Here is a 26,874-nt window from a genome sequence, read left to right as displayed (position 1 = left end):
GGAGATAGGGGGATGAAAACAGGAAGTCATGGTGATGGAGGATGCAGCAAGCATAAAAAAAGAGGACAGAGACAGAAAAATCGAGGAGAGGGTGAACTGCGGGTTTCAGATACTAAGCCTCTCCCAGGGGGGCTTACTGCGCACTCCTGTTTCCAGTTGGGCTTAATATTTGCTATGAAACTTGATAAGGAGCCTGATCCCCATGCCAATTGGCCAATTACACAACTGATGGTTTCTCTAATGAAGTTAATACAACAATAATTGGAGACAGAGAAAAGGAGAAAGATGAGAGTTGTGTAGGGATGGAGAGCGTGGAGGGCAGGGAACATAAGACTGCTGTGGAGGGTAGGACCCATCATCAACCCTGATGTATATTAAAGTAGACTGAGAATTAAGAATCATGTCGCACAGCAAAGTCCTCTTCAATGTTACATATTGGACATGACAGTCACAGCTTTGATAAGCACTTTAAGGGGCTGACGTTACAGGAGGCATGTAGGACAGGTGGTGCCTGCTGCTTAAAGGGGAACACCACCTAAATGAGGAATCCCAATATAATATTTCAGTGGCTGAGGAAAGTTCAATCAATATTCGTGAACATGAGCTACTTTGTCTCAAAGCCAGAAACCAGAGAAGTAAGTCTAAAACTTGTGATGTCATCAAGTTTAAAGTCTGGAGCTGCTCTATGGGAGCCTGATTGGATGACAGTGTGAGCTCTCTATGGGAGCCTGATTTTGTTGAGTATCACTGCCCCTCCTCCACTCCCCCACCACTTGGCTTTATGTTTTCTTACCAAAATTGTGTCATCATCTGTGTGACATTTTTGTTGTGCTACAGTTTAGAAAAGAGGCTCTGCTCCTGGACAAAGGAGGAGCGACTCCTGTTGGGCATGGAGCTCTCTGCCTGCCGCCGGAGCCCGGACTGCAGGTCGAAGGTGGCAGTGAAACCAGATCTGGGTCTGTCCGTGGTGGGCTGTGCTGCCCTCTGATAAAGAGACATCAGCATTAAACTGAGACTGTTTTCTAACCAATTAAAAACAACTTGTAGTCGCATTAAATAGCATTCCTCTTCTGTGTTTTGGTGTGTTTCTGTACTTTTCTCAAGTGGACTTGGGCACAGATCGACATGCCCTGCCTGGGTACAGGACACAGTGCTCACAGGAATCAAACGAACTGCACTTTGGGGTCAAGTGTGACCCAAAGTGCACGGGTTCCTTAATTCTATTGCAGGGTTGTCAGTTCTGAAACAGAAAATGTACCCTTATACTTGGAACATCCCCCTGTGGGCTCTCATTGTCACATCTTTTCAGATTCATTGTCTAGCAACTCCAGATTGAATAATTGATGACATCACAAATTTGAATTTTAGCACTCTAGTTTTTGAATTTGGGATAGAGTTGTTCATGTTTACCATCTTTTTTGGACTGTCTTAGACCCGACCTTTCTATAACCAAATTTAATTAAGCTTCAAGAGTGTGAACATATTTTATAGAAGATACACTAAGTAGCATTTTAATGAATGGTACTAAAGATTGACTTCTGAGCGTAACTTAGATTTGTGAGCATGAACAGTTACCTGCTCAACACAGGAAAATACAGAGACATTTCACTTGTAGTAACATCCTTGTTGTTGCGGAATATGAGCACAAACAATGTTAACAGCTTGTCAAATAAGCTAACTTTCTGTTTTCCTTTTGTATGTAAGCAGCTGCATGTTTAGTCATTTCACTTTTTAGCCACACAAATAGCATTTCAATCTGTCTGTCAGCCATCCACTTTGGTCCAGACTCTGTTTCTCATGCCACCAGCGGCAACTATTGGATAGATTGCCATAAAATTTGGTACAGACATTCATATTCCCCTCAAGTTGAACTGCAGTGACTCTTGTGATCCCTTAACTATCTATCTATCTATCTACCACCACCATCGAGACAAAGTTGTAACTTGCCCAATGTTTTCACAACAAATACGTGCAGACTAATTATATTCCCATGAGTCTGAGCTGTACTGATATGCAAATGCAATGTGCCACATTTTACAGATGTCAAAAAGGACTGTTGCATGACTCCACACATGCAAGTGATGACGCTAAGGGATGATGATTAGTAAGTGTGTCAAATCCTCAATTCAGTTCAATACAACTTAATTTATCCTTGTAAAGGCACTTGTATGCAGCAGATCACTACCTGAATCAACAGGTACACTTGCAAAAATACTGATAATCACAAAACTAAAAATATGGCTGTAAGAAACTATATGTAAAATTACTAATGAACACATTAATAAATAAATACAAGTAGGTTACACAACTTAAAAGTCCTACTTTACTGCTCACTTAACAGTAAACTACTGAGTGTCTATGATATAGGGAGGACTGAATGAGTGATTGTCAGACAAACCTTAGTCTTGTTTTGGGGCTATTTTAGCGAACCTATGACAGAAGATAATCTGTTGCATTATAAGATACGTACATCACAGTGCTGTCACACCTTTCACTCCCCTTTAGGCAGCAATTTAAATTAGTATCACTTTGTCTTCTTGTCCTTCCTCTATTTCACCCTGTATGATCTACTATCTATCAGTCTGTCCTTGTTACAAAGTCCGCTCCACATAGAGAGGTAAGAAATGGACGTATGAGTCAGTCAGCTGCCCAACAGAACTGTACAGGCATCTGAGATATGCACAGATATGTGGAGAGGTCAGAAGAGCAATAATTAGGAGGCAACTGCACTCCAAGCCACCGGCTGTTTCCTGAGGGAGCGCCAGGCCTCACCCTCTCTCTCTGACTGTGATATGAATAGATACAAAGATGACAGCAGACAGGAGATAAGACTGTCCAGCCAGACAACCTGAAAAGCTCCCATTATCAATGAAAGGAAGAGGAATAGACAGACGGGCAGTGAGAGGGGTATGAGAAGAAGGGGAGCAGCGTGTTTCTGGGAGAGACATCATGTAAATTAATATATAAATTTGTACAGAAAATAATTAGTCCTTCAAGTGCAGAGCTGGCAAGCAGCAAAAAGAGGAAGTAAATAACCTTTTCATTTAGCTGTCCTGCTGATAGAGAGGCAGAATTGTCTGTGTGTGTGTGTGTGTGTGTGTGTGTGTGTGTGTACATGGGCTTTGTTACAGGTACAAAACACACTCCAGAATATTTTTTTAAAACATATTACATAAACCTTTAAGAAAAGCAACACACTGGCACACAAACGACTTCTTTATGTGACAGACTGAAACACGTGTTGAGCAAACACACAAACTAAGAGATCTTCAAGTGGCTCGTGTGCCATCGGTGCAACTCCAGCACACGTGTGTGTTTTTGTGACTGACTCAAAACCACGGTCAATACAGCTTTCATTAGGTGGTAGCCTATTTAGTTTTTAATTTCAAAAGGTTTCTATTTCAGCTGAATAAATCTGCAGACTGGCTTTAGTATTTTTTCTCAGCCAATCTTCACTTCTATCTCAGATGTATGCATGTGATGCCAATCTAGTCTATTGTGACTGGCTTTTAAATTAAAATTTTTAACAAAATGTAAGAAACTGTAGGATACTGTCATGTAAGTAATTAAAGTAATAAAGTATGAGTCGTTTTCTGAATTCTGGTGACTTTTAAAGAACGAAAATAATAAAATAATAAGTACTTAATGTGAAATACTTTTAATGTGGTTCAGTTTTGTGTTCATGCCAGTTGGCTTGTCCTGCACAAGGGATCCGCGGAGGGTTGTCCTCACCAGCCCACATGCCCCAGAGTCCTGGATGCCTATGTGGGGTGGAACAGGAGGCTTGCGGTCTCTGAAAGACAGCTGGGTACCCCTGGACTCATGCAGGCCTGACGGGTGCCCTGCTCCAGCCGCAGAGGATCAAAAAAGGAGGGGGGAAACACCAGTGGGGAGGAAATAGTCGACTTTTAAAGTGGTAGGACTTATACACGCTGTACAGTGCGAGAAACAGGTTGTAATGAAAGTGAAAGGCTTGAGAACTTGTCATAAATTGGGACAAATACAGAGGAAAAGTGACCCTGAGAGGAAACCGGGAGAGGGTAATTAAAAATGTGAGTGCCGGAACAATCAGGAGGGTTGACAGTCAGTTCCCCACTTTGCCTAGCCAAGTCCAAAAAGTCTGAGCACGCCACAGCTCTCCTCTCCTCTCAATTATTTCTGTAATTAATCCAAGTGTTAGACTAAACTGACACCAGTGAAGGTCTCGCCCTCTCCAGGAACACACAGTCCCACCCCAGGAAACTGTGAGTGTGCGTCATTTCGATCCAGCCAAAGAAACCAGGTTAATTTTGCAGTAAGTTTGTTACCTTGGATGATCTGATGATTCACTGTGACATATTACATTATAGCCACGAGGCATGGCAGCCAATTTATCGACTTAAACACTAACTTTGAGGATCACAAACAGGCTAAACGACCACCTTCTCTGACACTCACATACACAACATACATACTGAATCTGTGACAGTGAGTTTAAATTCTAAACACCAAAAGGAAAACACTACAAGCTAGTAAAAGGTTACATACTGCAGCTTTTGTCTTGCCTTGGAAATGTCAGTGCTGTTTTGTGTCTCGCTGCACAAATGGTGCCAAGAGACCTCTGATAGACATTTACCTGTACTTACTTCCCAACAGCAGGGAGACACTGATAAAGGCCACATGCTGAATTATGTCTGTTTGTTTGTGTATGGTTGTGCTTTATGCAGTTAATCTCACTTTATTTGGATAGCTTGGCAAGACTGGTAGTCAATTTAATGTTAGGTGACTGTAATGCATTAGCAGGTGCATAAACATGGAGCCTTTTGATCCATTAAACAACTGAATAAAAGCTCAATGTGAGTAACGAAATGTAGTAAAAACACCTCAATTAGAGAAATTTCATCCTGTTTGGGTTCAACAGATGAAAACGTGTCTTGTAGATCCTCTTTCAATTACTTAATGTTTTCAGAATATCTAGTTTGTGCATCCTTGGATGTAATTCAAAGGTGCTCCATGGAAAGACACACCGGTATCTCTTATTTTTCTGTCATTTGCAAATGCTCTCTGCCATTTTAAGTGCATGACAAAAAATGAGTGTGCATCCTCTCTTCATCTTAAGAGTGTTATTTTATTATAAAGGATTTAAATATACATTTATAAGAGCGACTGGATTCAAAACTTTTGATTTAAACCAGCAGAAGTCTTTGTCCTTTGGCACAGTACTGCATTGCAGGGAAAAACGTAGTTGCCTGGCACAACTGGCTCTCTCTGTCATATCACAGGAAATGCCATAAATCCTGTCTAATCCTATTCATTTTGTGGGACCCACTCCCTCTTTATCATTGCCCAGTCTCATCTAGTCTCACTGACTTGAGTCAAAAGAGAGAAAAAAAGAGTTAAGCATCTGTCACATGACGCTGAATACTTCTCAACCAAGTCCACCACTTGAGACTAGCTGATAACCACACCAGAGCAGAAAGGTCCTGAAGAAAAGGAGAGAGATATGAAGACAGAGAGGAAGAGGCGCAGAATGAATGGATGTCAGGCAGATCTCTGAAAGAGAGAAGGCCACAGAGTGAGGTATAGAGAGAGAAAGAATAAATGAATCTCTGCAGACTAAAAATAGCTCTCTCAATCCCCTGTGCAGAGCTGGGTAAATAGGGCCGTCTTGGGTGGGTCTCTGGACACTTGTTAGAGACAATACCATCTCATCCATTACACACCCAAGACAAGACTACTGTTACACACATGCACACAAACACACACGTATTTGTACAAACAGACAGCAAAGACACATGCAATCAAAAGTGTGCATGTTTGTGTGTGTATGAGAGACTATACTAGCAGTCCCCCACAGCTGCCAATCACAACAGGAGTGAAACACATAAGAGGAACAAGAGGGAGTTAAAAGAGGGAGTAATTGAGGGTAGAGAGGAAAAACAGGGGGGAGACGGGGAGGATGGAAATACGAGTGAGTCAGTGAACAAAAAGTGGTTGTGTTAAACAGCCGGAGGAGGAGGGTTAGACTGCGAGAGGAGGGAAGGGACGGGACAAGGAAAAACTGTGTAAGGTGGTCAAGAAAGGCAGCACAAAAGACTGTACTTTAGAACTTCAGCCCTGTCTAACAAGGTTTTCTCTCCAAGAGCAAGTGTTCAGGATCATTGGCCTCACAAAAAAGGTATAAATGATCACCTACAGAAAGGATAGTTTTTTATTTCTATAGGAAAATAACAGTTAGAATTACCACCTTGCAGTTGTATGTGTCCACAACCAGTCAATTGAGGTTTATATCCATGTCTGATCAGACTCATATGTAGCCATTACAGTAAACAATTCTTAAAATGTAGATGTTGCAGCAAAAAGTGACAAATTCTAAACTGTGAATGCTTCACGCACGTCTTACAACCCGGCAGCACAGAAGAGCTATACAATCAGTACAGTTTCAAGTGGCTAACCCAAGATTAGTGTCACCAGTTTTGTATCTGACCAAATGTCTCCCCTTCTAGTTGTCAGGAATCAGTGCAAGAAGGACTCAAATGCAGAGCAGCAGGAGGATTTGAGGTTAAACAAAAAGCAAACTTGAATAAAACTGATGAAAAACATCCAGAGCAGGTAACTGACAGTCCAAATGACAGAAGAACCAAAACTGCCTGAAAGCCAACTGAGATAAAACGATGAACTCAGGTAAAAAATCCAAACGGAACACAAGACACCAGGCAGGAAATGGAGCAGGGAATGACACCAAGAAATGAACACAGACAAACTGACAGGTACCAAAGGGAAACGCACAGGTATAGATACAGAAAACGAATCACACGAACAAGACACAGTAGACAGTAGGACGACACGGGCAAAAGGAGGGAAATGTGGATTAGCTAACAACAAGGGTGTGGTGGGGAACACTAGGGTGGAGCAAACAAGACTAATACTGAACAGGTGTGAAGGGAATACTCCGGGAACAGGGAAGGACTAACAAGACAGGTGTGACAGAAAGCAGGCGGGAAAACACACACAGACAGGAAGTAAAACCAGCAATGACACATGAGGAGAGAATCTAAAAAATAAAACAGGAAACAGATAAGACATGAATGGATAATATGAAACAAGGAACACAAACAGAAAACCTCAAAACAAAGTCCACAAGATAACATAATATTAACAAAATCTCAGGATCATGACACTATTCCTGAGTTATACTGTTGAATAATGGCCAGAAAAGTGTTTTTACTGAACATTATGATGTCACAGTGAAGATGACTTTTGACCTTTGGGATATAGCACTTCATCATTTGGTTGTATGACTTTTTGTCATAATTAGCATAAGAATTTTTGAGTTATGGCCAAAAACATGCTTTGTGAGGTCACAGTGACCTTGACCTTTGACCACCAAAATCTAATCAGGTCATCGTTGAGTCCAAGTGGACGTTTGTTCCAAATTTGAAGACGTTCCTTTGAGGCATTTTTTTAGACAATGCATTCACAAGAACGGGATGGACAAACGACAACCTGAAATCACGATGCCTCCAGCCACAGGTGTCGCCAGCACAGAGGCATAAAAATGACTAAGAATTTTGAGTTAATCTGCAGTTGGGTGAGATCAGAAAGCATGAGGTAGCAACAGCAGCCAATGGTCAATTACAGCCCAAATGCCACCAGCTGTTCATTGTATTAGTCACTTTGACCTTGCCCATTTGTTACCAAATTAGACTGAATCAATGTGCGGTTATACAACAGAAGTCAAAGCAGAGATAGTTTTTACTGTGTGCTTATGTGTGTAGTCATGTCCCTCTCCTGGACTGCAGTGGCGCAGATGCCTCTGTGTGTCAGAGGGATGGGTTTTAGCTGCAACCAGCTGCTAACATACAGTAACATGTTCTCTTGGTTGTTCAGCCGCAAACATTTCAACAGTCACGTGACAACTGCAGGACATAGTTACTCCATGAGCCTGACAGGATGTTATATGAGAGGCTCTAATCCTTAGCTGGTCAATTTAACAAGAAGAGCTTCACTATTAGCGAGCTTGCTTGGAAAATATAGACATTTTATGAAGCGTACCACGCTCTTCACAAGGAGACAGCACTCAATTTGTGACCATTTTAATTTCTCTTGTTATGCCCTGCTGGAGCTCCACATCCCCATATTAAGGACCCTCAAAGAGATATATAATCAACCACAGACTAGTGTTTGATGAGATTCTCTCTTCAGGGAACTGAAACTGTTGAGATACTTGCATAACTGTCAAATCAAATCAATCTATTTACTCCAAAGGGAAATGTTGATATGCACGCAGGGTTTAAAACACCAAAACAGAACAAATCAGACAACTGGGACGATGAAACAAAACTGACACTGCAGCAAATAATTAAAAACAACTATGAGAGGAAAATAAAAACACTAAGATCTTATCAGATGTGAAGTTGTATAAAGTACAAATACATGCGCGGAAAATGCTATATCTCAGTGAACAAAGAGGCCAACAGGTCAGCTATTAATGTGCATACGGTTTTCCAAGTTCAGAATATTAATAGGGAAAACAATCAGCCTTTTCTCTTGTTAGCAGTGATCTGAAGGCAAGAGTTCAAACTCACTCAACAGAACAAAGTATGGAGCTGCTCGCAGTGTCTGACTCACCCTTACTTCTAAGATTTCCATGTCAGGCAACAGTAAATAAAGATAAGATAAAGGTACGTCTATAAACCTTCCATTAAACAGTCATCAAAGCAGAGAAACACTTAAAGAGTTCATTTTCCTCAGGATGAAAAGATGCTGCTTCACTTTTTGAAGATCTCAAGTGATTTTAAGACATAGCTTTTTGTCCAGAATTGTGCCATCTTGTCTCACCAGCTCGATTTCCTCTCACTTAATAACAGTTGTTAAAGCAGCAGAGAGGACGACTTTCCAAAATCAATACTCATGTCCTTAGTTTTTGCTACATTTAGAAGGATGAAGGGCTTCTCATGCCATGACACAAAGTCCTCCTCCACAAGCCAGTGATCTTATTCCACCCCGTCCGTGTAGGCTGACTAACAACCGAATCATCAGCACATTTTATTATGTGTCTCATCATTGCTTTGACAGGTGTTCTTGTAAATAATATATGGAAGGTGAGGAAGACCTTGTGGAGAGACTGTCTACAGCCACTGAGACCTGTTGGTTAAAGGAGCACTTCACATTCACATTGGACTGTTGACCACACCTGTCATCTTCCAGCCTATCTGCCTATTGGTATATATGCTGTACGGATGTGACAATTTGAAGACATCTTGACCTGGAATCAAAATGTGCAATCTTTGATTTTTTTTCTACGATTTTTGTTGATAAAAGAATAGTTTGTCAGGAAATACATTTCTTCACTTTCTTGCTGAGAGTTAGATGAGAGTATTGATACTACTGCCATGTCTGTAATTCCACTCACTGCACCCCTGAAGCTTACTAATTAACATGTGACATCTTGTTTGTGTATATGCATAAAAGACTGAGTCAGGCCAGCTGTTGTTCAGTCTTCGTGATAAGCTAAGCTAAACCTGCTGATGGCTTTACCCTCATATTTACTGATTAGATATGGGAATCAAGGCTCTTCATATAAATACTATGCTGGCGGAAGTAGTTTATGAAGATGCAGCTGTGTAAGAGATGTGGAGGTCCAATTCCCTTGATTTCTTTTTTTAATACTGATGTGAATTGTCCATGCAACTTGCCATTAGACAGGCTGTAATAAAGTGGTATTTCCATTTAAAAAGGGTTGCCTTGACTTTTTCCCAGCTGAAAAATAAAACCCAAATGACCCTGTCAAATATATTAAATGCTAATGAAGTTGCACAAAAGGAGGTCTGCTAAGTCAGCTGGTCCGAATGTTATCACTCTATTAAATGGATGTTAGTCGTGGTTATCAGCCTCATTGATATGGATTAGCAGGGTCCTGCTACACCCGCGAGTCGGGTTAAATGGACATGTTTATTGTTATGCAATGACGGAGACGGGTGGGTGATGTAATGTTGGTATGAAGAGTGAGAAAATCCATGTATAGAAGAGGTATTCAATGGGTCAGACAGACATAGGACCTGAATTCAGGAGACAGACGTTGTGTCCCTTATGAAACCAAAAGGAAATGTTGAGATATTTTAACAACGTAATGCAGGCTATATCAAGCAGGATATGTCACGTAGTAAACATCAAACTTATTCTAAGCCAAAACATGTTTTTGTAAACCTAACCGCAGTCTCTCAGCCTGAACCTAATGACAGTAAAAGTGAAAGCTAATAAAACATCTCCCTGTGGCAATGGGTATTTAATGGGTTGGACTCATATCTATGATGCTGATAACCACTTTAATCATTAAACATTGGTAATGAGTGGCTAAGTTGACTGTGATGACTCACAGGTCATTTAAAAAGAGTATCCATAATTCACAAATGTAACTGAAAGATGTGAGTCATAGAGGAGCATTGCATCATAACCCCATTCTGTTAAGGCACAAGGGAAACAGACAAGACCAAGACCAAAACACAACATGTATCCTTATAAATGCATTATGTACCAGTAAATTAAACTACAGCATAACCAATTTACATCCACATCCTGTTAATGCCCCTGCTGCAACCTTTTCCTGTTAAGCATTTCAGCCTTCACAATTTATGTGGGCTTTTATTGTGCAGCATCTGCTCGCCCTCTGTAGTTATAGTCACCAGCACTAAAGCTTAATTTACAGAAGGTTAGCGGTTCATCTCTACATCTGGACATTTTTTCTTCTGCTTATTTGTCAGTGAATCCGTCTTGTACAGTGAAGCACTTAATGCAGTGTACGTGAGCCTCAAACCTTTAATTTACAGTGAAGGTCAGGCCTTTTCCTGTGCCATTACTGTCCAACTCAGAATAATCAACAGTAGGTAATGTGCCACCAGACCAATGCAGTCATAAAGAAATAATCAGATACTGAAATGTGCAAAACAGGTGCATGTCTGTCTCAAAATGACTCTGACATTGTATTGGACCTATACTGTATTTCACGCCTTATAAAAATACATGTAACATAGCATGCCATCTTGTTACATGGTAACGTTGTGTCAATTTTGCTATTAGAAGCTTTTAATATTAAACGGGGGCAACACAGTGTGAACAGAAAGCCCCATGCTGTAATTATAGATTAGGTCTCAAAAACACTCTGGCATCATAAATGAGTCTGTCTCCTCTCTCACACACACACACACACACACACACACACACACACACACACACATATACACATACAATCTCTCTCTCTAACCTCACGACTGCACCACAACACCACAAACCGACAGGGAAATGTAACCATTACCACTTAGGCACTTGTTGTGTAAGAAGTGCCTCAACACACCTCATGCATATGAAACCACACGCACTATGGGACAAACATCTCACACACAAGCACACACACACATACACACAGGAAAAACAGGTCTGCAGCTGGAGATAAATGGGCTGTGGTTGGCATTAATGCATGGAGGGTAATATAAACATTCTGATACAAGCGGCAGACCTCAACTGGTTTCAACTTAATGGAGGGCAAATATACATTATTGCTTTATCAGTGGAGAGATAAAGAGTGAGAGGAATACAGAAGATTGGATGCCTGTATGCTTGCATGTGTACTTGTGTGTGTGTGTGTTGTGTGAAGGCAGAAAAAAACGTGAACAAAAAAAGTGTAAAAAAGAATTGTCACATACTCTGTGCTGCAAAGTCAGGTGGTAAAAACTCAATAAACACTCTTTTTCGAGCATTCCATGCAAAGCAATCCCTGTTATGATGTTGTCAGTCTATAACTCACTTTTCCTCGTACTCACTGTCAGAATAGGTTTAAGGACATGAAATATCTTGCCACAATGGATGCCTATACAGTACAGGCCAAAAGTTTGGACACACCTTCTCATTCAATGCGTTTTCTTTATTTTCATGACTATTTACATTGTAGATTCTCACTGAAGGCATCAAAACTATGAATGAACACATGTGGAGTTATGTACTTAACAAAAAAAGGTGAAATAACTGAAAACATGTTTTATATTCTAGTTTCTTCAAAATAGCCACCCTTTGCTCTGATTACTGCTTTGCACACTCTTGGCATTCTCTCCATGAGCTTCAAGAGGTAGTCACCTGAAATGGTTTTCCAACAGTCTTGAAGGAGTTCCCAGAGGTGTTTAGTACTTGTTGGCCCCTTTGCCTTCACTCTGCGGTCCAGCTCACCCCAAACCATCTCGATTGGGTTCAGGTCCGGTGACTGTGGAGGCCAGGTCATCTGCCGCAGCACTCCATCACTCTCCTTCTTGGTCAAATAGCCCTTACACAGCCTTTCTGAGGCTGGTGACTCGGATGAACTTATCCTCAGAAGCAGAGGTGACTCTTGGTCTTCCTTTCCTGGGTCGGTCCTCATGTGTGCCAGTTTCGTTGTAGCGCTTGATGGTTTTTGCGACTCCACTTGGGGACACATTTAAAGTTTTTGCAATTTTCCGGACTGACTGACCTTCATTTCTTAAAGTAATGATGGCCACTCGTTTTTCTTTAGTTAGCTGATTGGTTCTTGCCATAATATGAATTTTAACAGTTGTCCAATAGGGCTGTCGGCTGTGTATTAACCTGACTTCTGCACAACACAACTGATGGTCCCAACCCCATTGATAAAGCAAGAAATTCCACTAATTAACCTTGATAAGGCACACCTGTGAAGTGGAAACCATTTCAGGTGACTACCTCTTGAAGCTCATGGAGAGAATGCCAAGAGTGTGCAAAGCAGTAATCAGAGCAAAGGGTGGCTATTTTGAAGAAACTAGAATATAAAACATGTTTTCAGTTATTTCACCTTTTTTTGTTAAGTACATAACTCCACATGTGTTCATTCATAGTTTTGATGCCTTCAGTGAGAATCTACAATGTAAATAGTCATGAAAATAAAGAAAACGCATTGAATGAGAAGGTGTGTCCAAACTTTTGGCCTGTACTGTATGTTGAGAAAAACACCAGTGATAAACGTCTGAAAGGACTGCAATCATGCACATAACGACTGTCGTTTGGAATAAGACAACTTAAAACTGTCGGCAATTGTGCCTCGATCATTATGTGACACAGCCACAGCGATGGGAATGACAACAGCAGAATATTGTTGTAGCAGCGCCTCAGGGTATTTCTGCTGCCCAGACATGATTGTATTGTTGTCATTTGACATGAGGCAATAACATGCAGAGTCGAAATCATAAATCACACTGTGAGCATGTGGAAAACATGCACAAAAGTACTCCTGTATAAAATAGTGTTTGTGTGCATGTTTTTGCTGTGTCTGTGTGACAGTGCAGTGTTGTTGCATTTACAGATGATCACAGCCTCAGAGCATGGCTGGATTAATCCACTAGAGGGCCTTGGGGCAAAAATGACATGTCTGGACCCCATTGATCATCCTCTCTTGGCATTCACTGTGTATGTACCCTGTTGCTGTTAAATATATATTTTGCCCAGAGCCACAAGAACCAATCACTTATCGTATGCTGCAGAACCACCTGGCTGATTGCTGTGGCACTTAATTTAATTAAATACACACAATACAGAATTAGGTAATGTTACAGGTCTTTATCATGTCAGCTGACGACTGTTTTAGTGGTGCAGGTATCTGGACTAAATCACAATTAATCAAATTACCACAAACAAGCTGTCACACATTAAACCTGCAGCATTTAAGGGCCCCAGGGAGTCTGTGGCAGTTGCCCTATTTGCGTGGTTGCTAATCCAGCCTAACCTCCAGGGGTTAATTTTACGCTACACACACACAGACACACAAACACACAGAGGTCAGATAAACTTATCAGCATTTGCAAAGTAAGTTACAGTCTATTTCGATGTAGCCTATTTTGGTCCAGGCCATTAGAACAGAGCAGCAAAGTGCGTTCAGTGCTCCATATCGGATGTTCACACACATACACATACACTTATCCAACACCACACTGTGCATATCCTTCCCCATAATAACACTGAATAGTCAAACTCAGTCTGCAACCTTCTGCTCTGATTCCACTTTAACTGTATGTGTATGGCTGCTTATGTTAGCTTGGCCGAAAACAGGTCCACCCAGGGGGAGGCTTAGCGGGGGGAAGTGCCGGCAGTCTCGACCCTGCCAACCTCCCACACTTTTGTTTGTTACCAGGTGGGATATTCCCAGGGGTCATATTGACTGCACTCGTCTCAGGTAGTATTAGCAGTAAGGTGATCTGGACAAAACAGAGCGTGCAATGGAAATTCTCTCACAGGTGCATTTGCAGCAGCAGTTTCTAAAGAAGTAAGGCATTGGAAGTCTTCTTGAAGGCACAATCTGGTATTCCTTTCATTAAAAAAAAAATCTGCCTAAAGGTCCTCAAGAGACTGAGAAAAACGGTTTAGTTGCTTTCTTTGTAGCCTTCACAGTTCATAATAAATTTATTTCAAAACCTGCTAAAATCTCATATTTACAGCAGGGTTGTGGGCAGTAAATCCTGATACTGCAGTCTCTTCCCTACTGCAGTTTGCAGCTCACCTATTGAACTCTTAGCCAGTTTAACAACCAACGAACCTGTGTTCACACTGCTCCTGTGCTACAAAAATGAAACTGTTTCATCAGCATTGCAGGCATCAACAAGTGCCCATGATGCTTGTGTGTACTGCAAAAACTGTTAAGAACCAAACATAGAAATACATAAATAGGTAAGTGGGTGACCTTTGCTCTGCATCTTTTCCTTTTCATTCAATCCATCTCTCTTTCTTAACGCTTTTCATCCTCTCTTTTTCCATGTTCCTGTCTCTCCCCACCACAGCCTTGCTGCTGTCCTTACTCCCTCTCTTATTCGCTCTTCAAAAGCACTCACAACACTCCTCTATTCACCTACAATCCTCGATATCTTCCCTGTCTGTCATTTCCACTGACACAAGACACACACACACACACACACACACACACACGGGCACTCTAATAAAAAGGCCTATTATAAAACTGCAGATGCAAACTCATTGAACCGTAAAGAGCACAAAGTACACCTTTCCCCTGGAATAACAAAGACATTGCAAGCTAATAAAGTTTTCCTCATAATCTGAACTCAACACTGCAGTGCTGACTCTCTGCTTGTCCCTCAGCTGTACACATCCACTCAGCATGCCTGCCTCATCAGATGACACAATGGGACAAACTTCACCCACCCTTCACTCTCCTCTTTCTCCCTCTCCTTCTCCTTGGCTTTGCGAGACTTGTGGAGGAGTCCGATCAGGATCACTGCGGCCCGAATGCCAGCCTTTTTGTTGTGGTACCGTCCTCCGGTCTGAGACATGCTGGACGTCTCTGCCGGTGCCAGGAGGGGTTCAGGTGACAGACGGTCCAAGGTCAGGCCAGCTCCAGGGTCCTTGGGATGCAGAACCTGCTTGGTGGTGGCTTTGCGGGACTCCAGCGTGACCTGTGGGTGTCTTGGTTCTGTATGCTGTCTGGCTTGGAGCAAGCTGGTAAACTTCACCCAAACCAGGTACCTGTTTGATTTGGCCCTGGATTGTCAGTTGAGAGCCTCTCTGTCAGATGCTTTGGTTAAAGTCAGTAATCCAAAAGTTAAAAATAATGGAGCCACTTTTGGTTTGGCAGGATGTCAGGTCCAATTATATCTCTGATCTTGAGATCAATGAGCATTTCTTGTAATCCCAGAGGTCCAGAGTGGCACGGCTGGACTCCAGCTCAAGGTGAACTTCTATCTGCATTCCCTGCTTCTGCAGTGAATCTGTGCATCGCAGCTCCACAGCAAATCATGGTCCCTGACGAGAGGATGAAGGGTTGCGCTACTGACAGCCTCGCAGACACATACGCTGTGGCACTGCATCTCTCTGTCTACCTACCTCTACCTCCCTACCTCTCCCTCCTTCTCTAACATGCTCTGTTTCTTCTCCCTCTGTGTCTGCTGCTGCTCTGCTCCCTCCTTCCTTACTGCTGAGCCCCGCCCTCCTCCGTCTGATAGGCTGCAGTTGGTACTAGGACTGCCTTCTCCTCCTCTACTGTATACCTCCTCCTATCTCTCCCTGTCCTTGTTTCTACCTTGTTAATCATTTTATATTAATCTCCCTGACCTTGTTCTATCAGTGCTTGATTTTGTGATTTCATTTCTAGGCACATGTATGCACACCTACTCACCCTCTCTCTCTCTCTCTCTCTCTCTCTCGCTCTCTCTCTCTCTCACACACACACACATAAACACACACTCAGTCCCTCAGTGTGAAATCTCAATTCAAACAGGCTTATCAGCCTATTGCCTGCTATGCCGTTGCCAAGGACATTGGAATTGAAATGTAACCTCACAAATTGAAAACAGATTAAATGACACATGAACACATGAAAAAATTAGAATTTTAACAAATTTTACATGCTCTCCCATGCGCACAGACACACAGGGAAATACATGACACATTTTTTACACCCAGTTTCTTCATTGGTTGCCTGCTATTATCCTGTCGTGCCACATATTTTCTCCACTTAACCTCCGTTTGTATTCCTCCCACTAATAAACTGTCTGCATGCTTCTCGTTCTTCGTACAAATTTACAGCCAACTAAGCTAGTGCTTCTCTGTAACTCCAGCTAGAGCCTGTTTCCTCTTCAGTAACAGGTCAATAAACAGAGCTAAAGTAGTCATCTTCCCAGAATAAATCGATCTACAGCGTTCTGCTTCATTTTGAGCCACCTGTTCCTCCTCCTCTCTGTTAGTGAACTAACCAACTGAGTGAATAGATAGCTAATTGACTCACAAGCTGCATTGATTCTCCTAGCATTAGTAAGCATTATCAAAATTTTATACATAATATCTTCACCCATTTTCTTCCTTGAACCAAGCTGGTTCATTGTAGGATTGTTAAGTCCTTTGCTCTTTCATTTGGTCATTGTGTAATTACTGTAGTCTGGATGGTTTCTGGATTCATTAAAGGAATAGTTTGACATTCTGGGAAATACACCGATTCGCTTCGTTGCCAACCAAGTCCATACTTTTCGTCCAAAACTTTTGCAGTTCTAAAAATTAAATACGACCTCACGTTGTGTTGATCACATTTAACTCTCTTTGTCATTAAAGTTTTTGGAACAGGTTCAGTTTTCAGCATTTCTTCACTTCTTTCAAAAGCCTTTAGTGAGTTGTTATGACAAAGAAGCAGCACAGAAGATGTGGCATAACTTGCAAGACAGACATCTGCACATTATCGTTTCATAACCAAGATAGCCTACTTTCAACAGATCAGACAGGAAGATTGAGGTGGATGATCATGACAAAGAAGAGGATGTAATAGCAGATGAAGACCACACATAGACACAGAGAGAGAGAGTGCAACAGTGTGGAGACAGAGAGGGAGGACAGCTCGGCCCCTTCAGGTAGCCGTGGTGCCAAATGCATGACGCAGGCAGAGAGTGGCAACAGCCAGGGAGGTAACTCCAGTGGGGTGCAGAGAGAGTAAACGTTTCCTCCCATGAATATTCACAGCGAACTGAACAACAGAACATATCCGTGTGCAAGATTTCTTTCCGTGACCATTTTTAATGGATGACAGATTAAAACTAGAATTACCACCTCACGGTTGTATGCCTCAGTAAACCAGTCAGGTTGCAGTAACAAGTTAAATACTGTACATGTCTGTGAAAACATGGATGCTTCACAAACATCTTCTCCCTGACAGCACAGAACAGTCAGTCCAGTTTCAAGGTGTGCACCCAAGATAAGTGTCCCCCCTTCTGTTCCTGAGTTATGATGTTGAATGATCGCCAAAAAAAATGTTTTTGCACACCATTATGAAACTGGCCTTTGACCTTTTGGATATAAAATGTCATCACTTCATCGTTTTATCCTATTAGACATTTGTGTGGAATTTTGTCAAAGTCAACAAATAAATTCTGGAGTTATGGCCAAAAACATGATTTTTGAGGTCATAGTGACCTTGGCCTTAACAACCAAATCTTTATCAGTGTATCCTTGAGTCAAAGTGGACATTTGTGCCAAATTTCAAAGGCCTTCTCGTGATTCATTCACAAGCGTGGAACCGATGCACGGTGACAGTGACCTCAATCTTTGACAAAAAACATTTCAATCAGTTTGAAGAGGTCATTTGTGCCAAATTTTAAGAAATTCCCTCAAGGTGTTTTTGAGATATTACATTCACAAGTATGAAACAGATGAGGTTACAGTGACCTTGACCTTTGCCCTTTGACCACCAAAATCAAATAAGTTTTATGTACATTTGTGCCAAAATTCCCTCAACGTGGTTTTGAGATATTGTGTTCATGATAATGGGACGAATAGTTGGGCGGACAGCCTGAATACATAATGGCCTCCAGCGATGGCTACTGCAGGCACAGAGGCATAAAAACTATGCCTGGTGCCTGAGTTACATTGTGGGTTTTAGATTAAAAAACAAGATATAATCAGTGAGCTTGAGAGGCACCCGTTGGTGGGGCTATTCATCTTTTGACGGGGCAAGCTGTTTTCCATTTTTTCCAGTCTTAATATTAAGCTAACCGTCTTCTGGCTGCAGCTTCACACTTCACAGACAGACATGAGAGTGGCAACGTCGAGTCATCTAGCTTGTAGTAAGAAAGTGAATGAGAGTATTTCCCAAAATGTCAAAGCCCTACTTTAAGCACTGGTATCAGAAACACATATACCTTTTTATAGTTTTAAATAGATATAGTCACTCTGTTTTCTTTTAAACAAAAATGCTTTTTTCATTCATTACAGTAACTTACAGTTACCTTTCATCCATCTTATTAAACAGCTTCTACTCTGCATTGATTTCCTCATTTCTCTAAAAGCGTTCATGTTTGAAAGGGTTTCTATATTTCCGTGAACCATAAAATATCCCCAACATAAAAACATCATCTTTCAATCCAAGGTAAAGATAGCCATGTGAATTATGAATTATGAGATTCTCACGTGGCAGCGAGTATAAAACTCCGTAGACAGACAAGGACACAGACATAAAACTTTACAAGCAACATAAAAGCCTGAAGCAGGGGAAACATTCACAGTGAATCACGTAGCACATCTGGTGCACCTCGTCTGGGTGACAGTAGTGACAACAGTGGAGGGGTTAATGCTAGTCGAGAGCTGAAATGGAGTGCCTCTGACTCCTTGTACTGGGGATAATTAGAGAAATGCATCATTCAAGACAAGAAACAAAGACATCTGTGTAGATGAGAGGCTTTAGATGGCAGCCAGGGTATAGATTAAGCTGGGGAAACAACTGCAACAAACAACAATTGAAGGGAAGGTCTAATTTCTCTCCTTGTGTGCATTGCTCTTCCTGTGTGTGATCAACGCCATAGCAACCAGACAGCTGCCAAAAGATCTGCCCGGAGGACCCCCAAGGCTGTATCCCCTTGACACCCGCCCGAGAAAAGGCTTGTTAGATTTTTGCTTGCTGCCCTTTGTGGAATTTGTTTCCAAAACTTGCAGTTTGTGATTTTTGATTGACACGATCTGCAATCATGGCGCCCTCGCTCAAAGCCACCTGAGGATTTTCCAAACTCTTGTGCGGAGGCAAACAAACAACTGGACTATCAAACGTCCTCCAGAGATCGACTGCAAAAAACATATACATGCATGTACGTACATACACACACTCACTCTCTCTCCCTCCCACACACACTTAAGAGCAACTTGGCCATTTCACTTGGGTCCTATTGTGCGTCATCAAGGGGGGGAAATAAGACACTTGTATCTATTCACTTTGAGGCACACAAACACTACTCACTCTCCTTCAACCCCCTCCCCTTGTTCTCCCACTCACACATTCACGCATACACACACACGCCCACAGGTGTCACATTGTTCCCGTGAGATACACTGAGGTGTACCAGTTTACCTCTGAGCTTGAATAAACATTCAGAGCAGTTATGGTGTATGTATGTTCTAGTGTACTAGTGGTTGGAGGTACATTTACTGAGATTCAGTGTCATAGGCGGAGATTTTGTGGGTGCTTGAAGCACCTATGGAGAAGGCTGGGCACCCATGTGTGCCAGCGTACGATTGGGGCCAAATTTTTTATGACATATTAAAAAAAAAGTGTTGTCTCTGGCTGGAAAACAGAAATAATGCTCTTGTCTTTCTTTTGTATTGTATTGCATCATAGCCCGACTAGAACCCAAAATGGCATGCTGGTTTTAAAAGTTGAGAGAATAATCGATGATGGGTTAACATGTGCTTCATGTATGGATCATAGACTGTATAAAGATGGATGACATGACAGCTCCCCAAAAGTACAGCCAAAACATTTCAATTGCAGTATAGGTCACAAACCCCGCCCCCTCCATGTTAGCAGATGGGATATGGGCCAAACTGAGGGTGCTTTCACAGCTGCTCTGTTTGGTTTGGTTCAATTGAACTCAAGTTTGTTTGCCCCCTAAGTGTGGTTTGTTCGGGCAGGTATGAACACAGCAATCACATGCACCAAAACAACCGGACCGAGACCTTCTTGAAGACGTGGTCTCTGGTGCAGTTTGTTTGTGGTGAGAACATGTTCCGACCTCAATCTGAACCAACTGTTTGTCTGACAAGGTTGGTTATAATAATGAACACAAATAAGTGGTTATTTGGTGTTAAAAAAGAGGGGGGTTAAGGTCATGACTGACAGCTGTGTGTGCCAATCATTGTGCTCAGTATCAATTCCGCTGCTTGCGTTTGGTGATTCGGGTGTTTGGGCGGGAACTCAATGCTGGCAGAGATCGCTACTGCGCCAACCGGCCATATCTGGGATATTTTGGCTTCATTTTCGTACAGTGGGAGAAGTGGAGAAGCATCGTCCATCTTTATACAGTCTATGGTACAGTTACAAACTCCCTCTGCTCTCTGCCAACATACACACACAAACCAGACACAGACACACACGTGCGTCTGAGTGGTGCCAAGCAGCCTTCCCTGTCACTTCACAGCTTCTCAAGTGTCTCCCAAACAAACAGATGCCAGTCGACCAACGTCACCTCTCTTTGCAGCTCTTTCTATTACAGGACACGCACACACAGACACACAGACACACAGACACACACACCCACACACACACACAGACACACACACAGACACACACAGACACTAACTCACACAAAATGTTTGACCCAATTGCAAGTCAGTTGGAGAAAATGACCTTCACAACTGCTGCTGAGTAACTGCTCTATCCCCCAACACACACACATAGACAAACACACACACACACACACAAACACACACACTCTCCCACTTTCATCCCCAGTTCAATCCCCTTTTTCAATTCTCCATGTTCTTTCAGTGTAATAGAAAAACAACTCATCATGACACTCGTATGTGAAATCTCCTTATAGTTGTCGGTATGATGTGTGTCTGAATCTGTGTGTGTGTGTCTGAATCTGTGTGTGTGTGTGTGTGTGTGTGACTTTCTGCAGATGTGTACCACCACATATTCAGCTCCATCTTGCAGTAACTGTTAATGTTAAGGGCAGAAACACGTGTCCAGTGTTTATGAAGAAACAACAAAGTTCAAACCAAAATGGCAAACGCACCATAAATAAGAGATTAACTCTAAAAAGTCATGTTGTGATATGAATCAAATGGAAATGTCATTCTCTGTACCTTTCAACATGTTCTATGTGCTTTGGGAACAAGAACTTCACGTCTTGCTTACAGTGTTTCGTGGTGTTTTAAATGTGGTGCAGACTTTGATTATATTTGTTGGAAAAGAAAAACTCACATTCAAGTGTTGGTATTTCGGTTTGATGTAGCAGCGTTTTGACGTGACTGTCCCTACAAGGCAAAACTGTGTGCACTGCGCGTTTACAGGCCGTTTTTTACTTTCTTTGATTGCTTTCTAAACATAATTTATTCTGTGTTTTGTTCCTTTGTGTATTCCATTGTGTTCTGGATCCAATATGTGACAGGTTTTTTAAAGACGTGGATAGTCCTCATGTACTGAGTCTCTGTTTGTCATGTCAGTACCAGCTGGTCAAAGAAATTCCACCCTTGGTGTGTTGGTGCTGGTGTCACTTTGGTGAAATTAAGCTAGTATTTTCTCACCTTAGTTAAAGGGAGAAAGTCTGACATGTATTGTTTGGCTTCATTTAGCAATTGACCTTTCGCTAAGGTCCGCTCCTTTGTGATGGTCCAACAAGCTGTCAGAGTAAGCATGGAGCCCACACTGTAACTAACTGCACTCCCTGAAAAGAATTTGCATATTTTTGGAAAAATGAACCAGTGATTCCAGAGAGAAGCAGACAGAGGGGTCTACAGTCTGTGTTTGAAGGATATATCCAGGAAGTCAAACTGACTCAGCAGCAACAACAGGTTAAAAAGACAAAGATAGTTAGAAGCTAAAGCCGAACTATAGGCTACAGATCACAGTGTAAAAGTGAACCACCACATCACTGCTGATCGCCACACAAGACAATGAATATAAAGGGAAACTTTGCTGATATTGAACCAGCTGTGTGGCATCACAGTGTGTGCAGATGAATGGTGTTTGGCTTCACCCCCATACCGCTGCCCGTACCTGGACATCAGTCGCTGGACATGCAAGGATTTCAGGGTTTGATTTTGGTTTTGGAACAGGGAAAAAACATATATCTTTTTCCAACCTCTCCAGGTAACAAGTATCATTAATACACGACGTGCACCAGGCACAACATTTAGCTCCAAATCCACAAAACCAGCCTGAAAATGAAGGAAATCTGACACGACTGCATTAGAGTCAATGGAGCACAGCTGCGTGGTTGTCATCGGACCCTGGTCTGAGCCGGCCTGATGCCACATAATGATTGGCCAGTTTGTGTCCGGGGGCGGGACTTATCGAAGGGTCAATTATCTGCTCTATCATTTTGTCCTTCAAAGCCTCATTTGTTTGGCTTTTTAACTCTTCATGTCATGAAGAACTCAGCTCAAGCCGTCTTTACTTTGGCTCTCACATATTTCCGGCCATGCTTAGGCTTTTCAGAGCTTTCTTATTATCTGTATCTTTCTTTCCTCGCCATACTATATACTCTTTTGTTGCTGTTATTTTCCATTAATCTCAGCCTTTTTGTCCTCCTAACATTCAACTCCATTTTCCTCCCCTCTCTCCCTTCCTCTTATCAACAGTATTACAAAGTAAACTACGTAAGATTACAAAAATGCAATTAGAAGAGTCAGAAAGTGTTCTGTAGGGAAAACTAGATAAGGGATAACTTCTGTAGAAAAAGAGGCTTCATTCTGAATTGTTAGGAACATGTATACGCAGCAGGCAAAAGTTTTAACCTCCCAACCTAATAACTCACATCTTGATGATAACATCTGCACAGTCAGTGGATTTCAGAGGAATCTAAATGTGATTACCTCGACAGAATACGTTATCACTGATCATGTTCTATTTAGATAATCAGCTATCTGCAGCTGATTACCTGCATCAGTTTACAGTCTAATCCTCCCATCCACGCCTATCTGCCACTTAGTCTCACCTCGTATCACACCTTTTTTTTTATCTCCCCTCTCTGTGTACACTCCTGCCTCATAAAGTACACGCTGCTCCTTTCCACCACTCAGTATTTGAATCCAGGCCCATTTTGCCAAAGAACTACAGAGTGCACTACTAATTCAATGACACACACTTATGCATACTGATATATCCACAAGTGTAATCATACTCATGCAGGTACGCTAGTAACAAGTGTGTACACACAGATTTAAAGAAAAGGCTGTCAAGTGATTTATAAAGGAGTTTACAATCAATATACATTCATAAAACACTCAACACAGTCATTTATATAATCATAAACTCTTCCTCTTTCTGTTCTACTCATGTCTCATTCAGTATAACTTCCCAGTTGTGTGTAAGTGCAGTCAGGTCAGCAGTGGCCTTTTGTGTTTGCTCTCACAGCTAAAATTAGACGTATGGTTCCAGCAAGGAATGCCATATCTTTATATGCACTGTGGAAGGGCAACATTACTGTTTGTACAAAGAATAGTGAAAAGACCAAATTAATAACAAACTGATCCTTCAAACAAGCAATGCCTGTTTAAGTTTTATTAGTTTTTTCCTCTGTGCCCCAGAGCTCCGCTGTCATCCCAAAACTATTAAAAACACATTAAGGAGCCACACGGTTGCAGTGGGTGATATGTTCCCTCATTACCATTAACACACATGCTGTAGTTTATCTTGTCTCAGCAGCTCATACACAGTGCTGCTGCCCCAAATATTTACTAGAGCACTAAATGTGCGTTAATCCGCTGCTGAAAGTAGTCCCAAACAAATTCCCTTGTCCCTATTTTAGGACTTTTTTTCTTTTTTAAGTGACAGTATATATATTTGTGATCCATTTTTAAAAATTTACATCATTTACCAACACATTCTCACTCTGACCTCTTCACATATCGACGTTTGGTCATGGGCCTTCCATTTCCAGATACGACGTAAAAGGTACCCTGGGTGCCTTGGTTATTGACATTCTGGGATGCTGTGTTAAGTTCTGCCTGTTACATGCATTGTCTTCTTTCAAAATACACTTCTGTTATCACAGGTAAGTTACCATTTACATACAGTCTCTTTCAAAATAAAAGCACTACGTCAGTACAACAACCCAAATTGACGTTTTTTTCCTCCAACAGCTAACACGGATGGTTGGGTTTAGGCAACAAAAGCACATGGTTTGGCTTTGGAATCTCACAGAACACAAACACTGTTCTCCCGAGTGAAAGTTGGTGTTTGTTGGACCCATCCACCACCAATCCCACCCTCCCTACTCAGATTTTCCCTGCCTTTACTTTCGTTTATGTCCCGCTGCATTTCCCCCTGACACCACCAAGCCCCTAAACTATGATGGCGGCCAGCTGCGTATTGTGCAGACATTAAAGGACAGTTTCGCCAGTAACTGACGCCGCATGTCCCTGCCCAAGTGCCAGATTTTGATGATTTAGGATTGAGACTGGATTGCATTTAAATCAAACAGGCCTTGGGCCAAAGATCCCTGGGAAAGTTGTTAACTTTAGAGAAGTGGACGAACACATTGTTGACATTGGGATTTGTGGACAATAATGAAATTCTAGTCTATCTGTTCATTTCAAACACTGTGACAGTCACTGCCAACATGCTTCCATGCATCCTTTATGTTGTCATAGATACATCCACTAGATGGCACTGGAGAGCAGAGGCAAACGTTTCTGACAACAACAAACTTGGCGACAGTTGAGGAAGTTGTAATAACGTACCTTTTAACTAAGGCAACACTGCATACAGTGGTGGTCTGAGAGGCCATTAAATACATCGCAACATGTGGACAAATAATTCTTTTCACTATTTTACCTTTTCGTCCCATTCCACCATGTTTTCTGTCCTACAGTCATGTCTCGCTTGAACTACGCCACACTGCCCCCATGATATCTGATGGTACTGCTCCATTTGCTTGTTACCCGTAAGCTTTCAACAAATGTGCAAAAACACATACCAAATTAAAGTACGGACAAAAAGCTTCATCTTTGCCCGTACACGTGTGTAATGTTTGGCATGAGGGAGCAATTACTTTGGTTCACTGTTCTTCAATGAAATTTCCTTTCTTCACTTTGGATTCATGGTTTTGTACAGAGATGCAAATTCTTATGATCGCCTCTGTTCTTCAGTTTAAAGTCAAGTTAATGTCTGGTGCCATTTGACCAAGTCGCTTCACATCCAGCAGTCTTGTTTTCCTGACTTTAAAAACCAAAGTTATGCACAATGCACACATAAAATCATAAGAAATGTACTTCACCTGATAATACAGAGAAAAAGGAGACAGCAAAGTCCATGTTTAGTCAGACACGTCCTTGTTTCTTTTCAGCACACTTGCCTTCCTCCATCTAATTATGCTGTTGTGTTTTTGCCTTGTTTTTCTGCTAATAAGGTTTGAGTGTCTCTGGGTGGCGCTCTTATTTGTTCGGCAGCTGTAGCCTCTCATGCTAACTACCCATTTCCTCTGCAGGCAACATAAAATGAATCATCACCGTGTGATAGAGGATTTTCCCAAACCTCCGTGACAGCTGTTTTTAAACGTAAAAGCTCCATGAATCACTGTTGTACCATATCAAAGACAGAGCGGCAAACAAACCACAGAGGGTGGTGGATTATTACTTGAAGATAACTTTACTGCAGCATGCTGTCTGTTTATCTCAGGCAAGGTAACAGAAGTGAGTTATTACTCAGACACCGTACCGAGACAGGACAATTGCTCTTATATAAATAATGAACACATAAAATAACATGGTCACACCCACAGACAAACATGTACCCAAATACACGCCTGTATATTATATAAGTGACATGGGAAGCAATGAGTTTAGCTCAGTGGTGAACAGTGTGCACAATTGGCAGCAGCGGATGAGCCTCTTTTTCATTGTAGTATATTTCTCTAACTATTTCTCCTCAAACCCTAACTGTTACATTCACATGTTTTTATATATATATATATATATATATATATATATACATATATATATACATACACACACACACATTTTTTTGTAAAATTTATATATATATATATATATATATATATATATATATATATATATATATATATATATATATATATATATGTGTGTGTGTGTGTGTGTGTGTGCAGTAAAGTGGTAGAATAAGCAACTTATGCTGCAGAGTAATTTGATAAGATCCATTATGCAACTACAAGTGACACTTAATGCCTAGGATCAGAGGATTTTGGTTCTTCGAGGTTTTTAATGAAAAGCAACATAGACATTGATGCTTTCATTTATTAGCTTTGGGGAAAAAGCCAGAGAGCCTGAAAGGTCTTAAATTTCATCAAGGGTTATATTTCGCTTATGGCTGTCTTATTATTAGGAGCCTGGATGCATAACTTTGCCTTTTTAACCACCTAAAGCTCCTATAGCTGCTCCAGATATCCAGAGATAGGGAGG

General features: G+C 41.5%; 1 protein-coding gene across 8 annotated transcripts in view; it reads right to left on the bottom strand.

Moving 5' to 3' along the window:
- The window catches only part of rap1gap2a (RAP1 GTPase activating protein 2a), a 123,758-nt gene that overhangs the window by 38,488 nt on the left and 58,396 nt on the right, over positions 1 to 26,874 (bottom strand). For 2 of the 8 annotated variants that reach the window (XM_033630668.2, XM_033630669.2), the window contains exon 1: positions 15,166 to 15,898. The exons of 4 other annotated variants lie outside the window; for them this stretch is intronic. In XM_033630668.2, the coding sequence (XP_033486559.2) occupies positions 15,166 to 15,293 (128 nt within the window). In that variant the 5' untranslated portion in view covers positions 15,294 to 15,898. Of the gene's footprint in view, positions 1 to 15,165; positions 15,899 to 26,874 lie in introns of those variants that run through there. 2 more of the 8 variants (XM_033630670.2, XM_033630672.2) reach the window with 1 other exon arrangement.

This window comes from Epinephelus lanceolatus, chromosome 4 (assembly GCF_041903045.1).
Source record: "Epinephelus lanceolatus isolate andai-2023 chromosome 4, ASM4190304v1, whole genome shotgun sequence".
In the NCBI taxonomy this organism is placed as follows: Eukaryota; Metazoa; Chordata; class Actinopteri; order Perciformes; family Serranidae; genus Epinephelus; species Epinephelus lanceolatus.
The sequence above is the reverse complement of the archived record's forward strand: the minus strand, read 5'-3'. Positions and strand labels throughout refer to the sequence as shown.